The sequence below is a fragment of the Physeter macrocephalus genome, chromosome 19 (genome assembly GCF_002837175.3).
Source record: "Physeter macrocephalus isolate SW-GA chromosome 19, ASM283717v5, whole genome shotgun sequence".
In the NCBI taxonomy this organism is placed as follows: Eukaryota; Metazoa; Chordata; class Mammalia; order Artiodactyla; family Physeteridae; genus Physeter; species Physeter macrocephalus.
The window spans coordinates 68,928,625-68,954,382 of NC_041232.1; the positions used below are offsets into that span (position 1 = coordinate 68,928,625).

The 25,758-nt window shown below is 38.8% G+C and overlaps 1 protein-coding gene and 1 pseudogene across 26 annotated transcripts in view; both read right to left on the reverse strand.

The window, feature by feature from the left end:
* TCF4 (transcription factor 4) overlaps positions 1-25,758 on the reverse strand; it is a 363,640-nt gene that overhangs the window by 51,493 nt on the left and 286,389 nt on the right. For all 26 annotated transcript variants that reach the window (XM_007124266.4, XM_007124275.4, XM_007124267.4 and 23 more), the window contains 2 exons: positions 5,625-5,730; positions 1,633-1,766 (listed from right to left, as the gene is read on the reverse strand). In XM_007124266.4, coding sequence (XP_007124328.1) covers positions 1,633-1,766; positions 5,625-5,730 — 240 coding nt within the window. The remainder of the gene's footprint in view (positions 1-1,632; positions 1,767-5,624; positions 5,731-25,758) is intronic.
* LOC112067166 (uncharacterized) lies at positions 5,071-5,191 on the reverse strand (annotated as a pseudogene).

Consider the following 25,758-nt stretch of genomic DNA (forward strand, 5'->3'; position numbering starts at 1 on the left):
CCTAAGTCGAAGTTCTAGAGCATGATAGAGAAAGGAAGAAAGAAATATAGGAGCGAAGAAAAATAAATGTCGAATGGAAATTCCAACATAGAGTACAGTGCCGAAGTCTTTTATTTGTAATCAAAACTTTCCTTGCCCATAGGACACATACAATTTTGATCATGGGTTCTTTAGAGAAGTTCAAAATGATGAGGCGAAATAAAAATGTTAGCCAAGAAGAAATTCCAGTATAATAATAAGTGCTATTTCTTTAAGTTTTCATGCTAGTGACTCTAAGTAGGAAGTGGGAGAAGAAGAAATTTGAAAGTAAATCATCTGCTATTTATTGAAAATGTGCTGAAATTTAAGATACTTTGTGATTTCCACATTCAAACTTGAGAGATGATTTAAAAAAGGCCAATTTCATCTCCATCATTTATCTCTCATTTGAGGATAAGCTAACTGACCTCCCAGTGTCTCTGTCATTAGGACTAACTAAATTGATATTTGCAGGGATATCGGAAATCTTAACCTCTGGGATGTTTTCCGTCATCAGAATAGGATATGTCACCTTTTCTATATCTCTGGTGGCTGGGCAAAAGAGAATAAAGACCACAGAAATCCAGAAAGTACGATCTCCTATATTAGAACAGAGAAAGAAACATAAATCTGGGTATTAGGAGAAGAAAAAGGAGCACATCGCAAGATGGAGAGTAGTAATATAAGTACCACTAACTGGATTTTTCATAGTCCTTTGCATTTAGAGGATTAGAGGTTCATACATTTTTAAAAGCCATTTTACTGAGCAAGAGACTTGGTCCCATATTATCTGCATCCCAAACCTGACTCATGATCTAGAAGTACTCTTTCCTCCATTTAGCGATAGATTTAAGTTCATCAGTGGATTCTGGGCTGTGGTAGTTTTTGAGGTTAGAAAAACATCTGATGCGTTGCTTCCTCCAGAATAAAGACACGTACTAGGATGGATGAGTATAGTATTGGAGGGTATGGAAGTATAGCTAAAATACTGAAAATTGCGAATCTGATCTAAATAGAAACCCCATGGTTGCTGTTACTGATGGGAGCGTATAGGAAACATGAACGCTTCCCTTCAGCTGTGGTACAAGAGTTCAAAGCTGTCACCAGCTACAGAAGCCGGTCAAGGGGAAATGGAAATGCCCGTGGGAGATGTGTTATCACCTACTTTCAAAGTCCACTGGTTATCACTCTGCCCTCTGCAGTATATCCTTCAGTACTACAGATAGCAAAAAACCCCACCAAAAACCAAAAACCAAAAACCAAAAACCAAAAAAAAAAAAAAAAAAAAAACCAACCCCAAGGAACCGCCACAGCTAAAATTCTGCAACTCAAATACAATATGTATTTATGTACCAAGGGAAGATGACACTGTGATAAAGAAAGCACAGAACAAAACGCGATAAACAGAAGAACAGCGACAAAGAGAATATGGCTTATGAAAGTGATCTGATTGAGTTTATGTCTTTGATTGCAGAAACAATACAACTCTAAGAATAACGGGTGTGTGCCATTTTTACATTCATTGATAGAGTCCATGTGTACGTGCACGCAAAGACAGGGTGAGATTTAATAAACTAGCTGTGTTGTCCCCATTACCAAGTGAGTCTGCCTTACCAAACGTTCATGTGGATGCAGGCTGCAGTAGCTGCTAGACTGTGGAATATGAGAAGAATTGCCCAACATTCCTCCATAGCCAGGCTGATTCATCCCACTGGAGGAGCTCCAAGGGTCACTGCTGTGATGGCCATCTGTAAAGGACAAAGAAAACCATGACTTTTCTGAGGCATTCAGCCTTGTCTTATAGAGTAGGGTGTTTTCATATCCTGGAAAATGACTGCCTGTTGTATATTCATCTTTGTGTTGGTGAGCTGATTATATCAGAAGACAGTCTCATTATTTTTTCCCAAGTGGCTCTATACTGCCAAACAAATATAAATATTTAACAGAGTTAAAGGGTTCTTAGTAAAAATTTAACTGTAAAAGAACAGAACATATTTCTACATAGAACTATGTCAAGACAGCAAGGTAGCTAATGCTAAAGAAAACATTTCTTAGAAGTCTCCTTTTTTTTTTTTTCTATGAAAACCAACTAAAAAATTAAACTGTTCCTACATTTTGGGGTGAAAATAAAATACCTGAGATATTACAGGGTTGGCAAGCATACAAGTTTTGAGAGCATATAAAGAAATAAGTAATAATGAAAAAGAACATCTCTGATTTCAGATTGGATTTCATTTTTGTGACATACAGAGTAGACGGAATTAAAGTTGGAATTACATTCTGGTATGTAGGGAAGAGGAATCTCATGTATATAGTTCTGAGTTTTTGACTTCTTTTTAAATGTTTGTATTTTGGTATATAGTTATATAGCTATCTTAAGCCTTCAGTAGCAATTGAAAGGGTACACACATGTCATAAGGTAGATATTATGGTAAGGACAATTTTGAGAGGCTCTAGATTTTATAAAACTGTGAGTTAAAAAGAGGTTTAAAATTATATGGAAATTATATGAAGTATCTTTTAATACCAAGTTAATCTTTTACTAACACCACATTAAAAATATTCCTACAGATTTTTTTTACTCTCTGGGCCTCCTGGCCTCGAAGTTACTACTAGATTGCTATTGTTTGGTCTGGGTTTCTCAAATTAAGGGAGCAGAGCATCTCTGTCACTGCTCAGTTCAATTTTTCTTTCTTTCTATAGTTTAAGAAAAATTATTATTATTATTATTTTTGTGGTACGCGGGCCTCTGACTGTCGTGGCCTCTCCCGTTGCGGAGCACGGGCTCCGGACGCGCAGGCCCAGCGGCCACGGCTCACGGGCCCAGCCGCTCCGAGGCACGTGGGATCTTCCCGGGCCGGGGCGCGAACCCGCGTCCCCCGCATCGGCAGGCGGACTCTCAACCACTGCGCCACCAGGGAAGCCCTAACAAAAATTATTAAATGCCAGATATATACAAGGCCATCAGCTAGGTGTTAATTGTATGCAAGGCATTGCTCCCTTGAAAATAAGATTATTTTCACCTTACACGTTATTTAATAAAGGCCTTTTCACAATGTAGGCAGTAGGCAAGTTAAATCTGACACTGTATTTCATAAAGCCTTGTTTTTCCCTGAGTTCTTCACCCCAGAAGTTAGAATTCAGAAAGCTGGAATGGTTTCAGGGCAGGAAGGAATAATCTAGAGATGTCTTAAGAACTATGAAAGCAAAATCATGTCTGTGATTTTGACAACTAAAGAGTTTTAACTAGGAGGTAGAAGCTAAAGTTAAAGATAAGAGGTCACACAATAGTGGGTTTAAAATATGCTACTAAAATAAATAAATAAATAAAATATGTTACTGACAGTCTCTGAATTATCTTTCATCTGAACTGTATCTTCTTCGAGACCTGCATTCTCAGGGCACTGTGCACCCTTACTGAAGGACACTGACGTGCAACGGGATCACGACGTACTGATTCTGTGATCGTAACGTAAACACAGAGGACTTTTTAAAAAGTTCTTATTCATGTACTTCAGATTTAGCTCTGAGATTGTGGAAGTTCAGATGTCCTCTTAAATTCAAACATGAAGTTTAAGACCACTGACATTTCAAAGAGAGGACAGGCATGGCAAATAAATTGAGAATCTCTTATCACCGAACAAGAGTCTCCGAAACATTCTGACACGATGCCCTACATGGAAATACATTTAGGATTTGTGAACACAGACCCTCTACCCAACGCAGACTTACAAAGATACACATTTTACATAAATTATGCTTTTCACAGTAAATTAATATTTATCACATCCCATGATCTTGGCATAATGTGGGTTTGAAAGAATAGAATTAGATGTGTGCCAATTAATTGTGCTCATCATAAATGTCAACTCCAAAAACATTTTTTTTTTTTTTTTTTTTTTGCTTCTTGGGTATTCATATGCAGAAAAGCAAATTTGTTCCCCATACTTTGCGTGGTCTGCTACGGAGAAGAGCCTACTGCTTTACTCAATCTTTCCTTGCAGTGTGGAAAGGTTTAAGCAAGTGACCTTCCTGAAGGCAGACAGAAGAAACCTATCCTTCTGTCAATTTTCTCAATGAAATTCAGCTTTGAGTGATGAGTCCTTGAGCTGGCAATCTCTATAAGCACCGGTAGTGGTAGCATACTCTCTCTGACTGGTCAAAAAAGAGAGGCGCTGGTGCCCAAGTGGCTGCTATCTATAGCTGAAGGGGATACACCTTTTGTCATGGCACAGAACACACCCAAGTGACATACCTGCTGTTCCCTTGGAGAGAAAGGGACATCGAGGACAGGTCACAAAGATAAAAGACCCTGGTCAACAGGAGCTCCATTACGTGTGGAACCAATTCTCTCTATTCCCGAGGGACCCATTCGATTCAATTTCATAGATTTTCCATGGAATTTCACGTGTGAACTAACAACTCAAAAGAGCTAACACTCTGAAGGGAAAGGAAACAAATCCCTTTGAAACAGAATGATTTTGGGTATGTCCACCGTAATCTAAGGGAGATGCCAAGCCACCTCCCTGGGACTTGCTGCCCCAAGTGGCTCCCCTTCCCGTGACATGGTCCTTCCGGGAGGAGCACGAAGAAGGAAATCCCATGGCACTTTGCCAATGCAAAAAGAGTTAAAGTTTGCATGCAGGGGTTCTTGGTGAATCCCATATCTGAATTTCAGAGTATTAACCTGGGAACAAGATCATCACATTTTGACAATAAGTGTCCCGGGGGTATAGGGAATGGAGCCTTAGCTGTGTCCTCTGGACGGTCTCCTCTCATAAGCAGCTGCTGTCCTTTCAACCATCTTGGTCTTTTCTAAGCAGCAGAAAGAGCTGTATTACCAGGGGTGAGATCATAAGCTCGGGGAACACACATCCATGTGCACCGAATTAAATACACTGGACAATTAAATGGATTAAATACACTTTATCTACCACAAACCTGTAATTTTCTATATTTTTCTGGGGAAAAAAGCTGGGTCTTGGGCCCTCAATCTATCAGTATGTTGGAGTAGAGCTTTTTCTGTGTAATGAAATAATATTCCTGACTTTCGATAGGTCACTTCATCTTCAATGGGACACTTGTTCTTACCGATAAATTAATAAGTGGCCAACGTTTTTACTGATAAGAACAGATACTAAACTTGATCTTAGCCAAAAGGCCGAAAAGTGATTGTAAGTGTCCAGCATTTTTATATAAAGGTATATATGAGGGTAATTTGTTCCTAGGCGGCTAAATCCGGGATGCTTAAAATACACACTGAACCAAAGCTCTTCTAAACATACGAACGTACTCTTCTCGGGAAGTGAAGACACAGAAATGATCAGTCACGGAAGACCATCCCCCAGGAAAAATCCGTTCTAAGTAAGCAAACCAGTCTAATCTTAACTCATGATCTCTCAAGAGGCTTTCACTTAGAAAACAAGTCTTAGTGAAGTTTTAACTAATTTATTTTTAATGAATTCAATTCCTAAAACAGAGCGTGACCTTCAGTGTGCTCTACTTGCCTCCTATTCCATTTCCTGAGTAACAGATCAGCACTCTTCTGTCCCATATATGACATGAAAAGACCCGTGGATCTCCCCTCGGAAGAGGTGGCGTCTTACCTTGCATGAAGAAGGAGCTCGGGAAAGTGCTGGCTGCTGGTTTCGAGGAAGGGTAGCCTGGCGAGTCCCTGTTGTAGTCGGCAGTGCTGGCTGACGGGGCATATACCTGGGGAACAAGAGCCCATTCAGTTTTGCTTGCTGCCTGGACCAAAGCATCTCCAGATCCATGACTTTACAAGAAGCAGGCACAAAATGCAAAATTTCTACCACGTCCATCCTAGATCTGACCAAACCCTGGAAACACTGCCCCTTTCCGAATACAGAAAATCAAACAAAGGCCGAGTAGGTTTGTGTGAGTGGAAAACCAGGTGTGAGATTTTCCAGTTACGGGCAAGAATATTGAGAACTATGTCTGGTTGTAAATATATTATATAATACCCATAGGGTTGTCCTGGGAGCCTAAGCATTCTTTTTTTTTTTTTAAACACAAATGGCCCATGAGCATGTAAAAGGTAAAAAGAGAAACACCTGCCTCGAGCTTCTCCCGTTTTGTCTACCTTTCAATTAAAATTGAAAGAGAGGCAGAGAGACAAAAAAGACAGATAAAATGAATGCACTCTCCAGATCGCAGAAAGTGACAAACAGATCTTGGAATATTAAATTCCCATAGTGTTAGCTTTTTGTAGAGATGCATGAAAAGGGCCATTAAAAGCCCAGATCTACACAGACCCCCGACAATCAGTGTGTACACAGGAAGGGGGAGGAAAACCCTCATTTATAGTTCTTATTGTCTTTGTATGTTCAATACACTTAAAAACTGCCAAAATCCTAATTTACTTACGTTCATTTACTAATACTCAGGAGACCTGGGGAACCAGTCCTTTATAAAAATAGCTTGTGTATTTTCTTGTTTATGTTTGCTTTAAAGAAGACAGCACAGTAGAAAAGCATAAATTCATAAGGTATAGTTTAACTTTCACTGGGTTTCCCCCTTGCCTTTTCTGCTAAATATAATTTTTTTTTTAATCCCCGTTTCCTTTTGCTCCAAAAGTTCCTCTCTCCAGATGGTCGGAGAGACTGAAACGCTGTCATCCTCTTGATGAAAATGGATACCTTCCTGCCTCCAATTTGAAGCGGGCGGCTCACAAAACTGGCAGTGAACCTCTGGTGATATTCACAGGTCACAGGAAAAGAAAAAAGAAATCCACCAATAAAAAAGGCAACTGCAGGGTTACCAAAAAATAACTCCCATTTTTTTTTTTTTCACAGCGCACATGGAATAAACACCCTGAGAAAAATTATATAATTGTTCTCAGAACACCAAGAATCACGAACTAAGCGTTAATACAAGGTTTCGGATTTCACAAAGGATAGGGCCACAGAGACAGATGTGGGAAAATATGCATACACATGCATACATCAAATAAATGCTACATATGCCCCACAGTGCCCTTGAAATTGGGAGGTCCTGGAGACCGAACAAAACAAAAATAAACCAGAAAAACCCTTGCACACTTTAAAAAACAAGGATTCTTCCTAAGTCATGAAAGAATCTAAGCCCTATATTTTTCCTGGGCTAGACTTCATTGGATTTTTAAATTTTAGTCATATTTTAAATGTGTAAACAGCTACTTGCTTCTATTTCTACAGGGCTTAACGATAAGGGGAAAACTTTTTCAAGTATCTTTTAGGGATAAAGAATAAAACAAAGGATTGCTTTAGGAATCCCAAAGCAAATCAATACCCTAAGTTTTATCAAGCAAAACTCAGTATTTCCTTGAGAATTATACAACTGACCAAGAGTTTGGAAAATACTACTAAATGTATTAGAGGTCTTGAGATTAGGCTAAAAGATGAAAAAAATATTACCTTCTAGGGAAAGGGGAAATTGAAAATTAGATCATCTCATTCTAATGACAGAATGAGCACAAACAACTATAATATACCTACAGACTATTAGTCTGACAGGTTGCCGGTCAATCAGTATTAATACAAGCTAAGTATACTATGTATTACTCCCAAATTTCAGAAATCAATATATTTACTCTAAAACTGAAAATAAACTCTCCCATATTATTAAATCACCTTCTATTTGAAAACAATCAAAATAAATTCTTTTAGGATAATATATAATTTTAATTACATATTCTACTACATCACCCTTAAACTTGTAGTATAATTATTATATAAGTACATCGAATACATACCATTTGATGGCACCTAACAAGATTCATCTTTTTCCCAGGTTTGGGTAGAATTATTTGATACCTCTTTTGGGAGGTAAAGACAAATCTTTGGTAATTTTGCTCGTATAAGGAGGCTACTTGGACTGTAAATTATGATCAAGCACAAAGATCTGAGAATAAGCACACTTATCCCAAATTCAGAAATACTGCCTGCATGAAAAAGAATATCTATGGGGTTAAAAAAGTTTTTAGGCTATATCATACCACACAATTTCTATTTTTCTGGTGTAGCCAAATTAAGATTCTTTAGATAAGGTGAAACCCTTTGTTAACAAGAAACTGAACACTGATTATAGCTTCTTAAAAAAGGCAATTTCTGTATATTTTATAAATTTTCTTCATATTATAACTGATCAGGTACAATGTTATTCCCTCTTAATTCATATACTTCATCTTTCTCATTCGGAAGTTATTTTTAAGGTAAGTGCTCTATATATTTGTTTATATAAATAAATATCACATAGAACTATTATATTTTTTAAAGTAGAAGGAATCAAAGATTTAGCTCAAACCTGTCCCCCACATTTTAGTTATAAGAAGATTCAATAATGGAATGGTCAAAGCAACTGTTCAAGATAGGCAACTATCAATTATTCTTTATTTTCTACTACTTAATGGTTACTTTCTTTAAAAATCTTGGCGGAAGTATAAGATGATATTTGTGAAAACAGAGTGATCACTTCAGTTTATCCTCAATGCTTTAATTTTTAGTAACCTGGATGACCAGTAAGCTGCCTCATTATTTTATTTCAGTCAACTATTTTCCCAATCTCTCAAGGGACTTGAAAGTACGGTTTGCGAGAAGGTATTTAATAGGGATACTAAATTCAATAAGAAAAGCTCACATCCACTTAATTTGAATTATTATACCCTAGGTAAACAGAAAGATGACTTACACATTTGTTAAAGAAAATAGCTTTTTATTTAACAGAACAATAACATAAAGAAAATAGCTTTTTATTTAACAGAACAATAACAAACACCCCAGATATCTTCAAATGACTAACACAAGAAAATCAGTCCAGTGGAAAATGAAATACAAATCCCAAACTGCAGCTTGTACTGTAGCGTATTGAAGTGACTCTGTCAAGGAAACATGAGGAAAGACTAAAGGGAAACAAAAATCTAAGCTTAGTTTTCTTCTGATAAGGTATCTGAGATCAAGGTGACCTTTGGCATTCCAGTTCCTGCCACAAGAGTAACTAAAGAAGTGTGAAATTTTTGTTGCAAAATTGGAAATGGGGAAACTTGGCTCAAGCTCAAAGGCTACAGCCCTTTAAGTGAACTATTTGTTTAATAAAAGCTTCATGGAAGGGCTTCCCTGGTGGCACAGTGGTTAAGAATCTGCCTGCCAATGCAGGGGACACGGGTTCGATCCCTGGGCCGGGAAGATCCCACATGCCGCGGAGCAACGAAGCCCGTGCGTCACAACTACTGAGCCTGCACTCTAGAGCCTGCACGCCACAACTACTGAGCCCATGTGCCACGAGGACTGAAGCTCGCGTGCCTAGAGCCCATGCTCCACAAGAAGAGAAGCCACCACAATGAGAAGACCGCGCACCCACAACGAAGAGCAGGCCCCGCTCGCTGTGCAACTAGAGAAAGCCCGGGTGCAGCAACGACGACCCAACGTAGCCATAAATAAAGGAATGAATGAATAAATAAATATTTTTTTTAAAAAAAGCTTCATGGAAAACTAATAGCTAGTTAATATTCAAAGTTAGCACCATTATCTTTTCTCCTACAGTCCTGAATTTAAAACAAAATCACAAATACAGAAATTCTGAGCTTAACAAAGCTCTAGATAACAGTAAACCCTGAATAAATAAAAATTCGAAAAGTTCTCATTTTACAGATTTAATTTTTGTTGTAATTTGAGATGTATTACTATGGCACATTAGCTGTTCCAACCAATGTTCTGATTATCATTTGTGCCATCATCAGAGAAACAATGTGACACATTCTTTGAAATAGAACCTCTGTCTACTAGAAAGGAAGAAAACCAAGCAAACACACAAACCAACGAACAAAATGAAGGGAGCAGAATGCATGTTCTACCTCTTGCCTTTGAGCTGCTCATTTTTATCTGTCTTGGCATGTCAGTTTCACTTATGGAGATTTTAAAAAATAACAGTGATTACCATTTGTTCAGGGCCTCTTGTGGAATAGCTTTTCTGCCAGGAGCTCCATACACATTATTTCTAATCCTCATAAAAATCAAACAAGATGGACATTATTAATAGTATCATTCCTATTTCATACAGCTGAAGGATGGTAGAGAGGTCAGATGCACTGGCCCAGACAAGCCTGGGTCTAAGTGCCAGTTCCATCTTTTATGAGCTAGGCGACCTTGGACCTGTTACTTTACCCTCTCTGGTCTTCAGATTCTTGCCTGTAAGGAGGGAATGACAGTGCCTGGTATGCTAAATCCTTGTGAGAGTTAAAAGGTATAAAGTGTATAAACGCAACTAGAATAATAGCTGGCACTTATTAAGCATGCAAAAAAATCAGATAATTGTGTTAATGTTGTGCTATTTTTTTTTTTAATTATCTGGACAAATGTGACTCAGGAAAGTTAACCCACTTTTCCATGTTAAAAACTCACCAAGTGGTAAAGGAAAGATTCGAACTAGTCATCAAAGTCTATGTTCTTTCCATTAAAATACAATTTCTTGATCTTAAGAGGCAAAAAAGAAAAGATATTTTAGCTATGAACACAAGGCTGTACTTTGGCCAAGGTTTAGTAGAAATATTCTTGTGGGATCTCATAATTACCTTTTAAGAAAATAAAATGTGATAAGGCATGTTGACAGTAAAACCAGTATATGTTGGTTACTTTCTTCCCAAAGTGGGAAGCTGAACTGGAGGGGTTAAAGAGAAGTGGTTATAGATCGTGTATCATGAGGTGTGTAACTGAGTGGGGTTAGGTGATAGCCACTGGGCTGTACAGTAGACCTTTAACATTCATTAACATTACTGCCTCTTTGTGATCTGCAAGTACCCTCTGAATAAATAATTTCCAAAGGGAACCAGTTGAGAATAACTGAAACACTGTAATTGAGACTTTCAGATCCTTAAAGAGAGTTACTGTATGCTCCATAATGAGTAGAAAATAGCAAAGCACAATTATGCCTCAGATGTCCAAGTGCTGGTGAGGCTGACTTAGTAGCTCACACCTTGGGAGATTTCACAAACATTCTAAACTGTGACAGTTAGACACTCAAATGCCAAGTTTATGGTGTGCCACTGATGTTCACAAACCTAGGCATACGCATGGATGCTTCCCAGCATCTAATGGGGAAAAGTACTTGTAGGGGGATCAGCTCACTACTCAGGCAACTATCTGGACTGGACCTCAACTCTTACTGTTTGAAGGACATGGGTCACAGTAAGAGAAACGAATGGCTACAGGGCAGTGATGCCTACCCAAGGGCCTGGAGAGAGCCCAGGGCTCCTGACTTCTCATCCAGTCTTCCTGGCACTCTCCTTCCTAAAGCCTTTTTTAACTTTATAACTTAAATATTCCAATGGGTAGTAAAACGGCATAAAAGGTTAATAAGCAGATACAAGTAACAGAGTTGAATAAGCTGTCGTAAGGTTTACAGGCAGTGAATAATGCTCAGGAGTATTAAAAAGTAGGCAATACACAACCCAACAGTGCAAAGAAAAACAAAAACCAACTACAGAAATAAAAATTAATCATCTGATATATTTTCAGTATATATTACCAAGTCAAGGAATATTTGCTGATGGAAAAAGATCCTATTTCATTTCCAAATGATGGTTAAAGGCCACTTTGCCTTATTATCACATAAACAGGAAATAAGTTTAGAGATAGCACATAAATGTTGCAGTATATTGACAAATAGATGGATATTTAATTATACATGAAAAAAAATTCAGAGGTGTAATCTGTTGCAATTGTGAAGCTTTTATTTCCATCTCAATCACTTGAAGCTTTTATAGGCATTAAATAAATAGTTCTAAGTGCCATAAAGTAACTCCCAATAAGAAGAGTTTTACTCCTCAAACTATTTTTATTAGTAGTCTGAAAAAAAATCACAATTACCTAGACATGTATAACATGTACCATTCATGTATATGATATTCATATTTTATTTCTACTAACAGCAATGACCTGTCTTCACTTTACCGTAGTGCATCACAAAAAACAAATGAAAAAGAATATGGATATGAACCCCCAAAAGAAATTCCTTGAGTATGTAATATATTTAGAACAGAAGTCATTTTGAGCATATATCCAAACACTCCATGACAAATACTACATATAACTTTTCTACCCTTCCGAATATCAGCTGAGTTTTGATTATCTGTTCATGAATATATTAAATCTGAAGCTAAACTCTACAAGTGAATTACAGCCAAGAATTTTATCCTTCTCAGCCACGAAATTTCCTTTTCTATGTTAAGTAGTAAAATTGTAAGAATTTTAATTCCCTTCTTTGCATCTCTATCTATCAAATTGTGTAACTCAAAGAAATTAAAAGACCCAAAAGAAAGCGACAGAAAGGAGAAGCAGAGATCTGAATGATCTATAATGGATCAGAAGCACGTAAGCACGCAGGATGGGCAGACTGTAGCCCATGCACTTTCGACCAGCACGCTCAGCCTGCAGGAAGCTCGGCCATGACACAGTAAAAAAGTGAGCTGGACCCATTATTAACCGCAAGAGCTACAAAAAAACCCTGACGTTCTTTATGGCCAGACAGTTCTACCTTGTTCTTTCCCTTCTTCAAATTAAAAGGCGTTATGTTTTTAAATATAGCTAGTTGCGGTATATTTTTCAAATCTCTAAATTTCAACCTATTAAAAAAGAGTCTGTGTAGCTTAAAAATTTACAAGGAAGGAAAAAAACTTTGCTTTAATTAAAAATAAAAAACAACTAAGAACCACTGATAATTGTATAGCAATATTACTGTGATTTAAATCTACATAGTGTCCCATTATTTTACAAGTATCAGTGTGTTATCACTGCAAACATGAGGCAGCAAAACTGCGAAGATAGGTATGATTAGGCTCACCCTGTTATGATATCATAGATGTATCACACATATGATATTGGGATATATCATAGATATAGAATGTTTGAGATTTTAAGCTGTTTTCACATATTATCATGCAGCCATCTCAGTGATATATGCAGGGAGTTAACAGTTAAAAACAAAGAAAAGAAACAATTTATTACGGTATTATAACTTAACACTCTCTAGAACTGGAAAGGGATCTGGTCTCAATGCCTGCCAGACCAAGCTCTTGTCACTGTTGGCATGACAAAGTGATGCCAGTGATAAAAAATAGCTAACACTAAATTTACTTAGGGCATGCCAGACACTATTCCAGCAAAACTGTACATATCCTCATTTTGTCTTGACAACAACCCTATTGTTTTATCATCCCAGTTTTACGCAGAAGGAATTTGGAGGCATAGACATATTAAGTAACTTGCTCCAAGTCACATAGCTAGTTAAGTGGAAAAACTGACATTCAAAATCATGTCATCTTGTTTGGAAGTTTGAGCTTTAACATGATCTCTTGATCGCTAAGGGGCTTCTCTCCAAGGTGGTCACAGACGCCTACCTAAACCCAGATTTGTAGAATTCTAGATCCCCTTTACATACTCTATGGCCATGTAGCAGACAAGGGGCTGAGAATGCTGTTTGGCCCAAAGAGAAGAACACAAGATGACCTCAGTAAGCAGAGCGCAAAGAAAGTTCTTGCACTCTACTACAAGGAGGACCGTTCATCTGTCTTTCAGACCTGAAGCTGAGCCATGTAGCAGCAGGACCTGATACTCTTGTTTGACAGCACTAAAAACAGAGAGAGGCAAAGAATCTGCTGAGAGTTACATGGAGTTTAGTGCTGACTAAATACCAATATACTAAACTTGTTTTTTAAATAGAAATCTCTGCCCAACTTTTATTTATTTTTTTAAAAATAAATTTATTTATTTATATTTATTTATTTTATTTTTGGCTGCGTTGGGTCTTCGTTGCTGCGTGCGGGCTTTTCTCTGGTTGTGGCGAGCGGGGTCTACTCTTCGGTGCAGTGTGTGGGCTCCTCATTGCAGTGGGTTCTCCTGCGGAGCACGGGCTCTAGGCACATGGGCTTCAGTAGTTATGGAGCGCGGGTTCAGCAGTTGTGGCCCACGGGCTCTAGAGCGCAGGCTCAGTAGTTGTGGCACTCGGGCTTAGTTGCTCCACGGCATGTGGGATCTTCCCGGACCAGGGATCGAACCCGTGTCCCCTGCATTGGCAGGTGTATTCTTAACCACTGTGCCACCCCAGGGAAGCCCAATATACTAAACTGATGAAACACTATTACTTAAGGCATTCATGTGAAGTGTGACTACAGTCCCGTCTATGTGTACCAGCCTCTGGCTCCGAACGCGTCTTTTTTTTTTTACACCTGCATTGCTCTTGCTCTTGGCACTGACGGAGCAGATACTGTATGTTTGCTATTACTTTCAATGTGGTGTGTCACGGGAATGCCCACTGCCAGCATTCTGAGCACGTTGGCCCTCCCTGAGAAGGCCTTAAATTGATTAAGTTACACCTGGCTAAAGATCTCTTGGAATACTTTACTTAATTGCATAAAATTTGGTCCAGGTGAAACCTGACTTCTTCCTGGTTACATTCCTTATGTTACTTATTCACAGGGGAACCGGCTTCCTGACCAGGCTTAGGATCAGCACAGATAAAAGACTGTAGATATTAAGCCCATCACATCTCTTTAATATGTTTTGAACACCTAGGTTGTTTCCAAGTTTTTATTTGTTGAATGTTCATTAGAAATTAAAGGTAATGTTAAGAAAAATGTGATTTATTATTTCTAGTTATCTTCAATCATAAACAGATGTAACTAAATTATTTCATATCTCTATCTCAGCTGTCACATCAAATTCATGACTATCAATTATTTCTAATGGATCAGCTCCCATCTCAATACTATTTTTTCCTCTTTCACTACCAACTGTTTGCTTTTTTTTTTAGGTGATAACTATGGGGTCATGAGGAGGTATTGGAACATCAAAATACTGTTGGTTATATCTGCCAATAAATAGCTTTGTGACCTCTGATGACATGGTTTCATCAACTGAATGAGGGCAGCATGTTTTCAGGATGAAAATAAATTATATGATTCCACAATAAAGAGGAAAATTAATTTTAGGTTTATTCTGATGCTGATTATTGTTGTTTCTTCTATACTCTGCTGAAGGCTAAGAAGGCCTGCTGAGGATGGTCCATCACAGAAACAATAAAGTTTAAAAAAGTGTTATGAAAAAATGTGCAGGTGTGATTGTGTGTGTGTGTGTGTGTGTGTGTGTGTATGTGTATGGTACCTGGCACAGAATAGGCCCCAGTAGTTACTAAATGCACACATGAATGAATGAATAAACGCATCGCACACAAGATACAAGTTAAACTAAGAATAACATCATAACGCAGAGAAAGATAAACATTCATTGGTTCTGCCAAAATAGATTTTAGTACATTTCACTTCTTGATGTGTTTTAGGGCTCAGCTGTCTTTCGAAAGTGGAGGCAATTACCTCTAACGATCCATATTGAAGGGTTCTAAGAGGACCATTTCCCGCCCTTTTCCCTTTGAACCTAAGGTCATAGGTTGATGCCTGAGGACTAGAGCTCACATCCTTCACGGGATGTTAATAGGTGTGATTTTTAAAAAGGGATCTAAGCTCAAATAAGTTGGGTCACTATTGGGGTAAACAAATTAATACCACGGCAGCAGACCTTAGTCAACGTACAATACTACAGGAGGTACAAGTCTACTTCCCTGGAAATAATTCCACGTCACAAACCCACTTTTCAACACACCTCCAATCATCCCCCATCTTGGGAAATGCTTGTATAGTCTGTTAGCAGTTATTGCACTTTGATGTGATAAGGTCTCTAATCTTTTCCCAGGAACTAATTTTTAAGAATGAGAGGGAAGTGAAGAGGGGATGAGGGTACAGAGAGGGCTTTACCAGAAGGGAAAGCAGCACCAGAGAAAAAATGCTGATTACTTTATATTTTGACCTTGTGCAACCCTAAATGTGCCATTCCTATTTCTCCAATCCCAGTGTCTTTAGGGCTGTGTTTGTACAGCGCAGACGGCCAAAGGGCCATCATTCCTAAGTACACATTCCTTCCCGGAAGCAAGAGGGACTAGGAAGAAGGCTGTGTCAGACAAAAGCAGAAAGACACACTTTCAAAAGCAGAGACCCAAACAAGAAGGGAAAGATAGTGAGAGCAAGATTCTAACAGATATTAGGACAAGGGGAAATTTCAAAAAAAACACAATTCACAAAAGGGGTTATGTACTTCTCTAGATACACCTTCTTTGACCTTGAACTTAATTGTATAAAAGGAAATTTGGTGAAATTCTATGATTAATCATCATAAAAAGTGGATATTTTCAAAGTATTTTAAATTACCAAGACTTTCTACATCCATTACATTATTTAATAATCACTTTGAGACTGATCGCCTACGCAGGTGGTCAACTATCTCACCCATCTTATACATTAGGAGACAGAAGCTGGGAGAGCACCTTCTCTTCCCAGTAGTCAAATGACTCTAGGAGAGCAGGAGAAAGGTTATAACCTAGGTCTTTTTTGTTGCTGTTGTTCATATATTATTGTGTGAAATTTAAAAAAAAAAAATTTTTTTATTTTACTGAAATATAGTTGATTTACAATGTTGTGTTAATTTCTGCTGTACGGCAAAGTGACTCAGTTATGCATATATATATTCTTTTTCCTATTCTTTTCCATTATGGCTCATCACAGGATATTGAATATAGTTCCCTGTGCTCTGCAGTAGTAGGACCCTGTTGTTTAACCTTGGTCTTTTCACTGCAAATCCCAGATCAGAGTTGTTAGCACTTGATCAGAATATCCTTCCAAATCACCTATGGTCTAAAGACTCTGGAGATCAATTTTTCATATTAGTAAATGATATCTACTAACGTTGAGTACAGTTAAAGATGAATTCTAGGCTGGGCTTCGAAGCAGCAAACTTAACACTGGGTGCTTCAAACAGATGCCTTCATCTTCTACTTACCAAGAGAATTGTTAAGAACATTGAGTTTCCAATCTGGTAAAGTTTTGAACAGGAATCACTGCCATGGTACACTGTAAAGCTATTATCCCATCCTCCCTTTCACAAAGCTGAAAAAAGTACAAATGATCTTTTTTTTCTGTCAAAACGTATGGCCCTAAGTACTTTCAACTAAAAACAAAAGCATGAAATAATTACCAAATGTATAACTCTGTGGCACAGAGCGAAATGAAAAAAAAGAGAAGTATGCAAATTGTCAACCTGTCTGTCCAATCAGCCACCTCTCTTTATCCCTTCAGATTCCTGCCCACCCCCCCACCTCCGCCATACCCAGGGGAAACTTTCAGGTAAAATCAACCAGCAATGTTTCACTGCCTTAACTCACAGCAGAGCTTCTAGATGCTTTGGTACATAAAAATAAGTAAAAAAATAAAATAGGAGGCCAGAATTTTCATTAGAAGCTAGCTGGGAGATTTCAGACGTATAACAATCAACTAGAAAATGTATGAAAGTGAGTATAGTTTGTACTAAATGTTTATGCAAAGGAAATGTAAAGGAAATTATTCCATTAGGCTAGGGTTATTAAAAAAAAAAACCTTAAAGACCGGGCAATAGAAGACCAAGTGACCAACAATAAATAGGTCATATCTTCAAGCACATTTAAAATACAATTCAGTTGACTTTCTCTAATATTTAAATTCCAGACACTTTTGCATGCAATCTAGTTCTTCTTAATTTTAAAGATATACAGTTTAAAGCTCTGCTACTGGCTATTTCAAATATTTTTCTGGAATAACAAAGGTATAAATAAATATAAACAATAGTAATTTCTTTAACAATAAAAATTACAGTAAGAATGCCCCTTTGATTCCTTGCCAAGAAATGAAACCTTTTATAAATAAATTACTTTGTTCAATCATTTTGAATCTTCAAAACAGAAATGTAAAATCCAGATGATTGCTCACTATTAAGATAAGGGAAGCAGTTTAAAATTCTCAATGTTGAAGAACGTAATGAGAAAGTTTCTCTTATAAGAAGAGGAACACAGCAGTTTCACATAATGAAAGGCTTAGAATTGATTACTATCTTTTTTCTTCTTCCTTGATAAATTACTAACTGGTGAGAACTGAAGAGAAATATACAGAAAGCTTAAAAAGAAGCAAGGGATGTTTCCTTTTTTCCTTTTCCCGATGGAGAAACATCCATTAAATATATACTTCTTTGCTTACATAATTAGGACATATTAGATCCTCCGTCAGGAACTTTCCAATCTCTAGGTAGGTAGGTAGGTAGATAGATAGACAGACAGACAGACAGATAGATGTATATAGGATGAATGTATGTATATGCAAGTTTGTGTATATGATAAAATCAAAGGTTTATAAAACACAGCCGCAGGTGGATAGGAAGGAACTACTTAATGGATATGGGGTTTCCGTTAGGAGGGATGAAAATGTTTTGGAAATAAGACAGATGCAGGGGTTGCTCAACATTGTGAATATACCAAATACCAACGAATTGCCCATTTAAAAATGGTTAATTTTATGTTACGTACATTTCACCTCAATTAAAATAAAACAAAACAAAATCACTGTAGCAGGCCTATAACTTATGTATCCTTCACAAAAAATATTAGTGAGGACCCATCTGCCGGGAGGTGGTATTCCAGGAGAAGAGAGGACCAACGATCGGCCATATGCCTTAAGCAGTAAGCCTTGTCATCAGAGGCTAGTCGGAAAATGTAGGTAAATGATGCAGCCATTACCAAAACTGCTCTCTCACCAGTCACTCATCATCTCTTTGTCACCAAATTCAATCTTCTTCATTCTATCAAGGAAATGAACTTATGATTCTCCCTCATTGCCAAAACAGCTTAAGTGAGCTAACCAGCTGTAGATAATGGTCCCCGATGGAGACCATCTTTCCAGTTTTGATTCTACCACTCATTAACTGACCACCGGTAGGTCATTCAGCCGCTCTCTCAATCTTATAATATTCATTTGGAAAATACAGATCATGACATCTGCTGCTACATGGAGATGTGGTGCAAATAAAACCAGATCATGCTCTGAGAAAACACCCTGAAAAAAAAAAAAAAAGGACCTCAACGTATCTAATTTGTACAGCATGTTCGGCACCCTAGTGATGCTTAAAATATTTTTTGATGGTGATGAGTCCATTTTCTTTAATGGAAAACTTCTTGATACGTAGACAACCTATTCAGCTCTTTCTCTATTAATTACAAATGGGAATGGGAACCAGTGGAGTCATATCGACAGGAGTATAGACCAAAAAACTTCGGGGAAAGAATGAGCTCAGTAAGTTTTGATCAAATATATTTCATCTTCTAAACTTTCCCAGCACTTTACTTTTAGAAATTTGTAAATTTTATGAATTATACAGGTCTTCCCTCCCATAAAATACTGTGGGCTCCTTAGGGAAAAGAGGGTGTGATACAGAGGACATTCAGTGAAATGACTGCCTACAGCAGGTGCCCAATAAATATTTATTATACAAACAAGGGCAACAGCCAAAGTAAAAGAAGACCAATTCTTTCCCGCACTTACAAAGCTTACACGGATTTCTGGCACTGAAGTGCCTTACAGCAGTGTGTTTCAGGTATGTTTGTTGAGAAAAACTGTCCTCTGAATCATGAATGGCTTCTTTAAGGTACTGCACAATGGGGGTGAATCTCTGGCCTCATACCAGGAAGAAGATGTCACATAGAGATTACACAGATGTGAAAGACACTATGCTTCAGTTTCACAGATGTCCAGCATTGAATGTGCAAAATTTCTCAAGGAACTCATCCATGTAGAATTTATGGGAATCTCTGATGTGCTATATTTGTGATATCTGTTCCTTAGTTTCTGTGTCCAGATTTCAAAAATAAAGATTGCATGAAACTAAAACAAACAGAGAGTCAGTCTAGGACTTTAATTTTCCAAAAAAGATTGAGAAACTCAAACAGAAGACACAGGCAGGTTAGGACCACACATCACCTTTGATGGTGTTTTCTAATATCTCCATTCAATGGGAACTCAAAACCAAACTGGACTGGGATAAGAAGGCATAACACAGAGTACAAAACCTCAAGCTACACTCACCACTTAAATAACTCTCCCCTTTCATCTGCCGTCTTAATTCCTCCTATTCTTTCATGGATCTGTCCATGTCCAGATCCCTCCTTCATCTGATTGATCTGTAAGGCTCATTTTACCCTTTGCATGTCTTCTAACTTGTGTTGCTGTCTTCTGCTTTATATTTATGGTCTATTTTCCCCAATACATTCCAATCCCCGGGGTTGTATGTGGCTCATTCTTTCTACCAGTCTCTCTGTCTGGAAGATGATGATTTTCCATTGATGATGGTGATGACGATGATGACAATGATGATGGAAAAAGCATCTTGCCATGGACTTTCGCCATTTCTTTATCTTTTTTCCATACCCACCCTTCCAATGAAACTGCTCAAAAGCTCCTGGGTGCTGCAGCCAAATGTCACTTTCACTCTCAGTAACATCTGACACTGTTGACAATTTCCTCCTGCCAGTCAAATCTGCTTTCCTTGGCTTCTGTGACTATGTCTTCCTGTTGTTCCTCCCATCTCTCTGGACTTTTAAATTCAATTACATCTTGGGCACATACATTTGAAGGGCTCCTCATCACGTCACGATAAAATCTGAACCCTTTAATGGGGTGCACAAGGCAATTTATGATCTAGCCACTGTTTACCTTTTCAGTCCCATCTTTCACTATTATTACTGTGCACCATGAGCTCCAGTCTTCCTGCACTACCTTTGGATAACAGTATATGCCATTCTCTCCCTTGATCTGGTTATTATTACCTTTGCATTTTGCCTGCTGAGTTCCCATTCATCGGTGGACCTCACTTCCTCCAGGCCAAATGGGGGATAGGTACCCTTCTTGTGGGTACCTTCAACAGCCTGTACCTTCAACTCCCCCATCGATGCATTATCGGACTAAATGTAGCTCACTTTACTTGTCTATCCCATGTCTGTCTTGTTCAGAGTCATATTTCAGCCCTTGGCTCAGAGTTAGCATCCAAGCCTGTTACCACCATTTGAGTGAAGGAATTAGGAAAAGAACATTAAAATGTCTTCTTAAACAACCAAAGTAACGCTTTCCTAAATAGAGAAGATGAAATCTCCCATCTCTCTCTAATTTCAAACGGATAACCTCAGGTGACAGCGCTGGTCCAAAGAATGGATAGAGGATGCCATCCAAGTGCACGTCAATGACTTACTCTCAGTGGGAGAAGCCTGAAGCCCTGGCTCTTTTTGTTCCCTAAATTCCCACGTGCTCTGCTCCTGTAGTTAAAGCCAGATGCCAAGGAACGACACATCAAGGAGAGAGGATACGGAGGCTCTGAGAACTCTGCAGTTGTCCCAGGACTTAGACTCCCTAATGTTGTTATTAGCTATCTTGAGTGCGATGTGGGAAAGGGAAAGCAAACTTCCATTACCTACAAGGCCACAGGCCTCAGCAGTGAAAAAGATCAGGAGCCGAGGTCATGATCTGTGCTTGGTAGTGTACAGCGGGGTTGGCGGGGCTCCCACCATAATGCCAAGAGAGGGACCTGTTCTTCTTCATGAGGTTTTTGCCTGCGGCGGTTTAGCGCTTTGATTTAATAGGCAGCCTCAATTTCAGGGCCAGTTTCTTAATAAGGATGCTTTTCTTCTCTTCCTCTCCAGTCACACCAAAGAGGGCCGTACCAGTATGACTGCTCCTAAGGTGATCTGTGGTATTTTCTAAAATAGTCTGACGTGAACCAACTGGGTCAGAAAATGCTAAGATTTGCATTTCCTTGAAATGTGATGCTATTTTTGAGCTTCTCATTGAAAAAAAAAAAAAGAAATTTAAACTGCAGGTAACTAAGTGTGGAGGAGCACACCAAAGGTGGCTCGCATTTAGGCACATGGCAAACTGATTTGCCATTGAACTGGGGAAGCCAAGCCGTGGTTTGTGTTTGTTCAGTGTCTCATACTATTTTTTCAAATGTCATGGGCTCAGCAAAACCCGAAACACATTTCCTCAGCACTTCTCTCTATTTTTCAACCCATATGTATTCCAAGAGCAGTTTAAAATTCATATGTTTCTGATTTATTTACATGCAAATCATCAGAACGTTGTTTTGTACGAACTATTTGATGTCCAGGAAGCCTGTTGAGTCTTGCCTTTGAGGTTTTTTTCCTTAGGATCAGGAAGCCATGATTTGCAAATAGAAAAAAAAAAAAAAAAAAAAAAAAAAAGAAAAAAAGAAAGAAAGAAGAAAGCTCATCAGAACCCCCAATATTTTGAACCTCAAAGGTTCAAAATTTTCTTCAAAAGGTAGATGGCATACAGTCTGAGTACAATTCTTACAGTCTGCCGACTTTGTATTTTCCAGGTCCTAGTTGACATTGCCCTTCTCAACGGTACTAATGCCTTCCTTGTGGACATAAAAGTACATATTTGCAATGTATGAACAAGAACAGATCCTAAAGAGATGCGAGGACCTCTTCAAAGATTAAGTGAATGCCTTCTGGAACATGGTGTCTGGGGCAGGGGAGGGGGCTTCAGTATCCAGAGAGAGAAACGTTGTTATCTCTTTTCCAGGAGAGTCCTGAGAAAATAAGCACCAGTTTTCACCCCACTAGGGATTTCACCAAGCATTCTCTTTCCTCAATTTATAAAAGTAACTCGGATTCAGTTGTGATCTGAGAGTTGTTTGCATACATTTAAAAAACACCATAACATAATTTTATAAATATGTCTCCCTTTGTAAGTAACTGCAAACGAAAAAAAAAAAAAGAATACTAGTAATTTTTAGGACTTCCATGGAGCAAGTTAATTCAAGGATCCCTATATTCAGACTTTTGAAAAAGCAGGGTTTTTTTCTTAATAAAGATTGATACCATGTAGTCAGCACATGTAGGAGGGCTTTTATCTTTTAGCATCGTGTCTACGTAAGTTCAAGCAGTTTAAATGATACTGTAGAAGGTAGTAAGAATTTAGAAGGCTGAATCTGATTTTAATAGCAGTGGATTTTTTAGAAAGAAATTGTATATTTGAAAAAAGTTGGGCTTCCCTGGTGGCGCAGTGGTTAAGAATCCGCCTGCCAATGCAGGGGACACGGGTTCAGGCCCTGGTCCGGGAAGATCCCACATGCCGCGGAGCAACTAACCCCGTGCGCCACAACTACTGAGCCTGTGCTCTAGAGCCCGTGAGCCACAACTACTGAAGCCCGTGTGCCTAGAGTCCGTGCTCTGCAACAAGAGAAGCCACTGCAATGAGAAGCCCGTGCATCACAACTAGAGAAAGCCCGCACGCAGTAATGAAGACCCAATGCAGCCAAAAATAAATAAATAAATAAATAAATAAATAAATTTACTTAAAAAAAAAAAGAAAAAAAGGTTGCCTCCTCTACAAATGTTCCTAAATTTCAGTCCCCAAATCAAACCGATGCTGGGCGAGAAGCATGTAACTGGTCTCTAACAGTATCACATGCCTCTGTAGTGTGTCTCTAAAATATAAACCCACATTTCCCATCAGACTCTTTGTCCTCTGTTTGGCGGGACAGATTAGAAACGTTGGTTAGTTGGAGCTGGGACTGAAAGATTTCTACCTCTGCCACCTTTCAAAACTGAGCTCTCTCTCTTCCCAAAAAGTCTTTTCCATTTTCCCATTTTCCAAACCAGAATGGTGTTAGGGCTGAGAAGATTCAAAAAGTCTTCTCAGATCAAATATCTCTCCAGCACAGCTGCTGTTAAGTGACCCAACATGTTCTAAGACAGGCTCAGAGTCCATACACTACATTAGTTTGCTATGAGTCCCCAAGTCTACACATTTCAGAAAAGCTATATATATATATATATATATATATATATTATTTTTTTTTTTAATCACCAAAATGGACTTCTCAATACATCCCTCTGTTTATTTATTTATTTATTTATTTATTTTGCGGTACGCGGGCCTCCCTCTGCAGCGGCCTCTCCCGTTGCGGAGCACAGGCTCCGGACGCGCAGGCCCAGCGGCCATGGCTCAGGGGCCCAGCCGCTCCGCGGCATGTGGTATCCTCCCGGACCGGGGCGCGAACCCGGTTCCCCTGCATCGGCAGGCGGACGCGCAACCACTGCGCCACCAGGGAAGCCCACATCCCTCTTTGAAAGCAGCTAATATGGCATGAGCAGCAAGTAGAAATGTTAAGTCTTAAGCTGTCAAGCTGAACGGTGATTTAATGTTATACTCTGTGTCCAGCAAATATCAGTCAAATAACTAAATAGCCACTACTAAAATATGTGACTAGAGCAAATAAATTAATCACTAATTGCTATGAATTCAAACACAGCTCAGGGGACGAAATTTTATTAAATTGTAGGAAGATTACCAAGTAACAAAATATAATCATTATCAAGACTGTAAAAAAAAAAAAAAAAAAGAATGATTTAGCAAGCCAATTTGTATACTATACAGAGAAAGCTTGGGCAAAGGGAGACAGCAGCCTTCGGCAACTATCTTAAGACACAGTCAATACCATTGTAAAAATATGGTCAGTTTTCTCAACACAGTCATACAGACCTCTCCATACCATTTAAGACAACAACTTTTTTAGTTTTTACTACCTTTCAATGGAGATCAGCTCTCAGGTAGAAATAAATATAAAGAAGTGTGTCACGTACTATAATTAGGTTTCAATAGCTGGCCTTCAGAACTAATAATTTATCCCACATTTTAAGACCTTTTGGGGAGGACATGTTTTGATTTGATGGTCCTGGTTTGTTGGTTTTCCGTTAAAAAAGAAGGAAGACATTAACAGAAACATGCACTTGTGAGCTACCACATTATCTTTTTAAACTATATAAAGTCCTAATTGGGAGTAATATTTTGACATGCAACAGCTGAAGTGAAAAAGTCACAGCCTCATGGACTACCCATCTGCAGAACAGATTACAAGACATGTGAACTTGAGAGCATTATAGAAAAATGTTACTTGGAAAGAAAACACTTGCATGGGTAGCATTAAAAGTGTCTCTAATGTTCTTTTCCCCTCTTTGCCTCTCTGTTCCCCGATACTAGACCTTCCCTTGGCAAACTCACAGCTGCGATGCCTGCTGTGCAGCAGTAATGAGGAGCCTCTCCCTGGGTACCCCCGACCGTCAGAAATTTAGTAAGAGAGAAGTCACTGCATATGGGAGAGATGGGTCTCCAACCTCTCCCTTCTGAAGGGAAATGCTCATCCAGACCCTACACGCCCCAACTTGCTGCTCCATTTTATGGCTTGAGATGTACAGGAAGGTAGACCCTCAAAAGAATTCCTGCCCCATGAGGCAGATGCTCAAAACAAATTCAAAGAGATGTCCTGGATGAAACTCACACATGCACACATATTAATCTCGATCACTGCCATTTTCCAGCGACGTTTCAGTGTTTAACAACCTGAACTAATAGCCATTTGAAAGCATGTCCCGAGCTTCTGGAGGGAACCCACTGCCACCACCCATTTGGTGCTCAACTTTAGTAGAATTCTGCTCACCTCCATAGGCCGACCTGCTCTGGGATTTTAACAGAAGGGTGGACAATTTTTTTTGTTGTTTGTTTGTTTTAATTGAAGGTCCTTAATGTGGGCCACATGTTTCTGGCGGGGACGGGGAAGTACAGAGGAGGCAGGGGCCAGGAATGCAAAGTGGTAGGGAGCTGGGGGGGGGGGGGCGAGAGGGGAAAGTGGGGAGGGACTGGATGATGAAAAGACCAGTTCCACAAGCGAAGCACATTAGCAACCCAGAGTGGAAAGGGCCGGAAGGAAAACCCACCCACCTCACCCCTGCGTTCATTCTATCAACCTGCAATTGCTGCGATCAAAA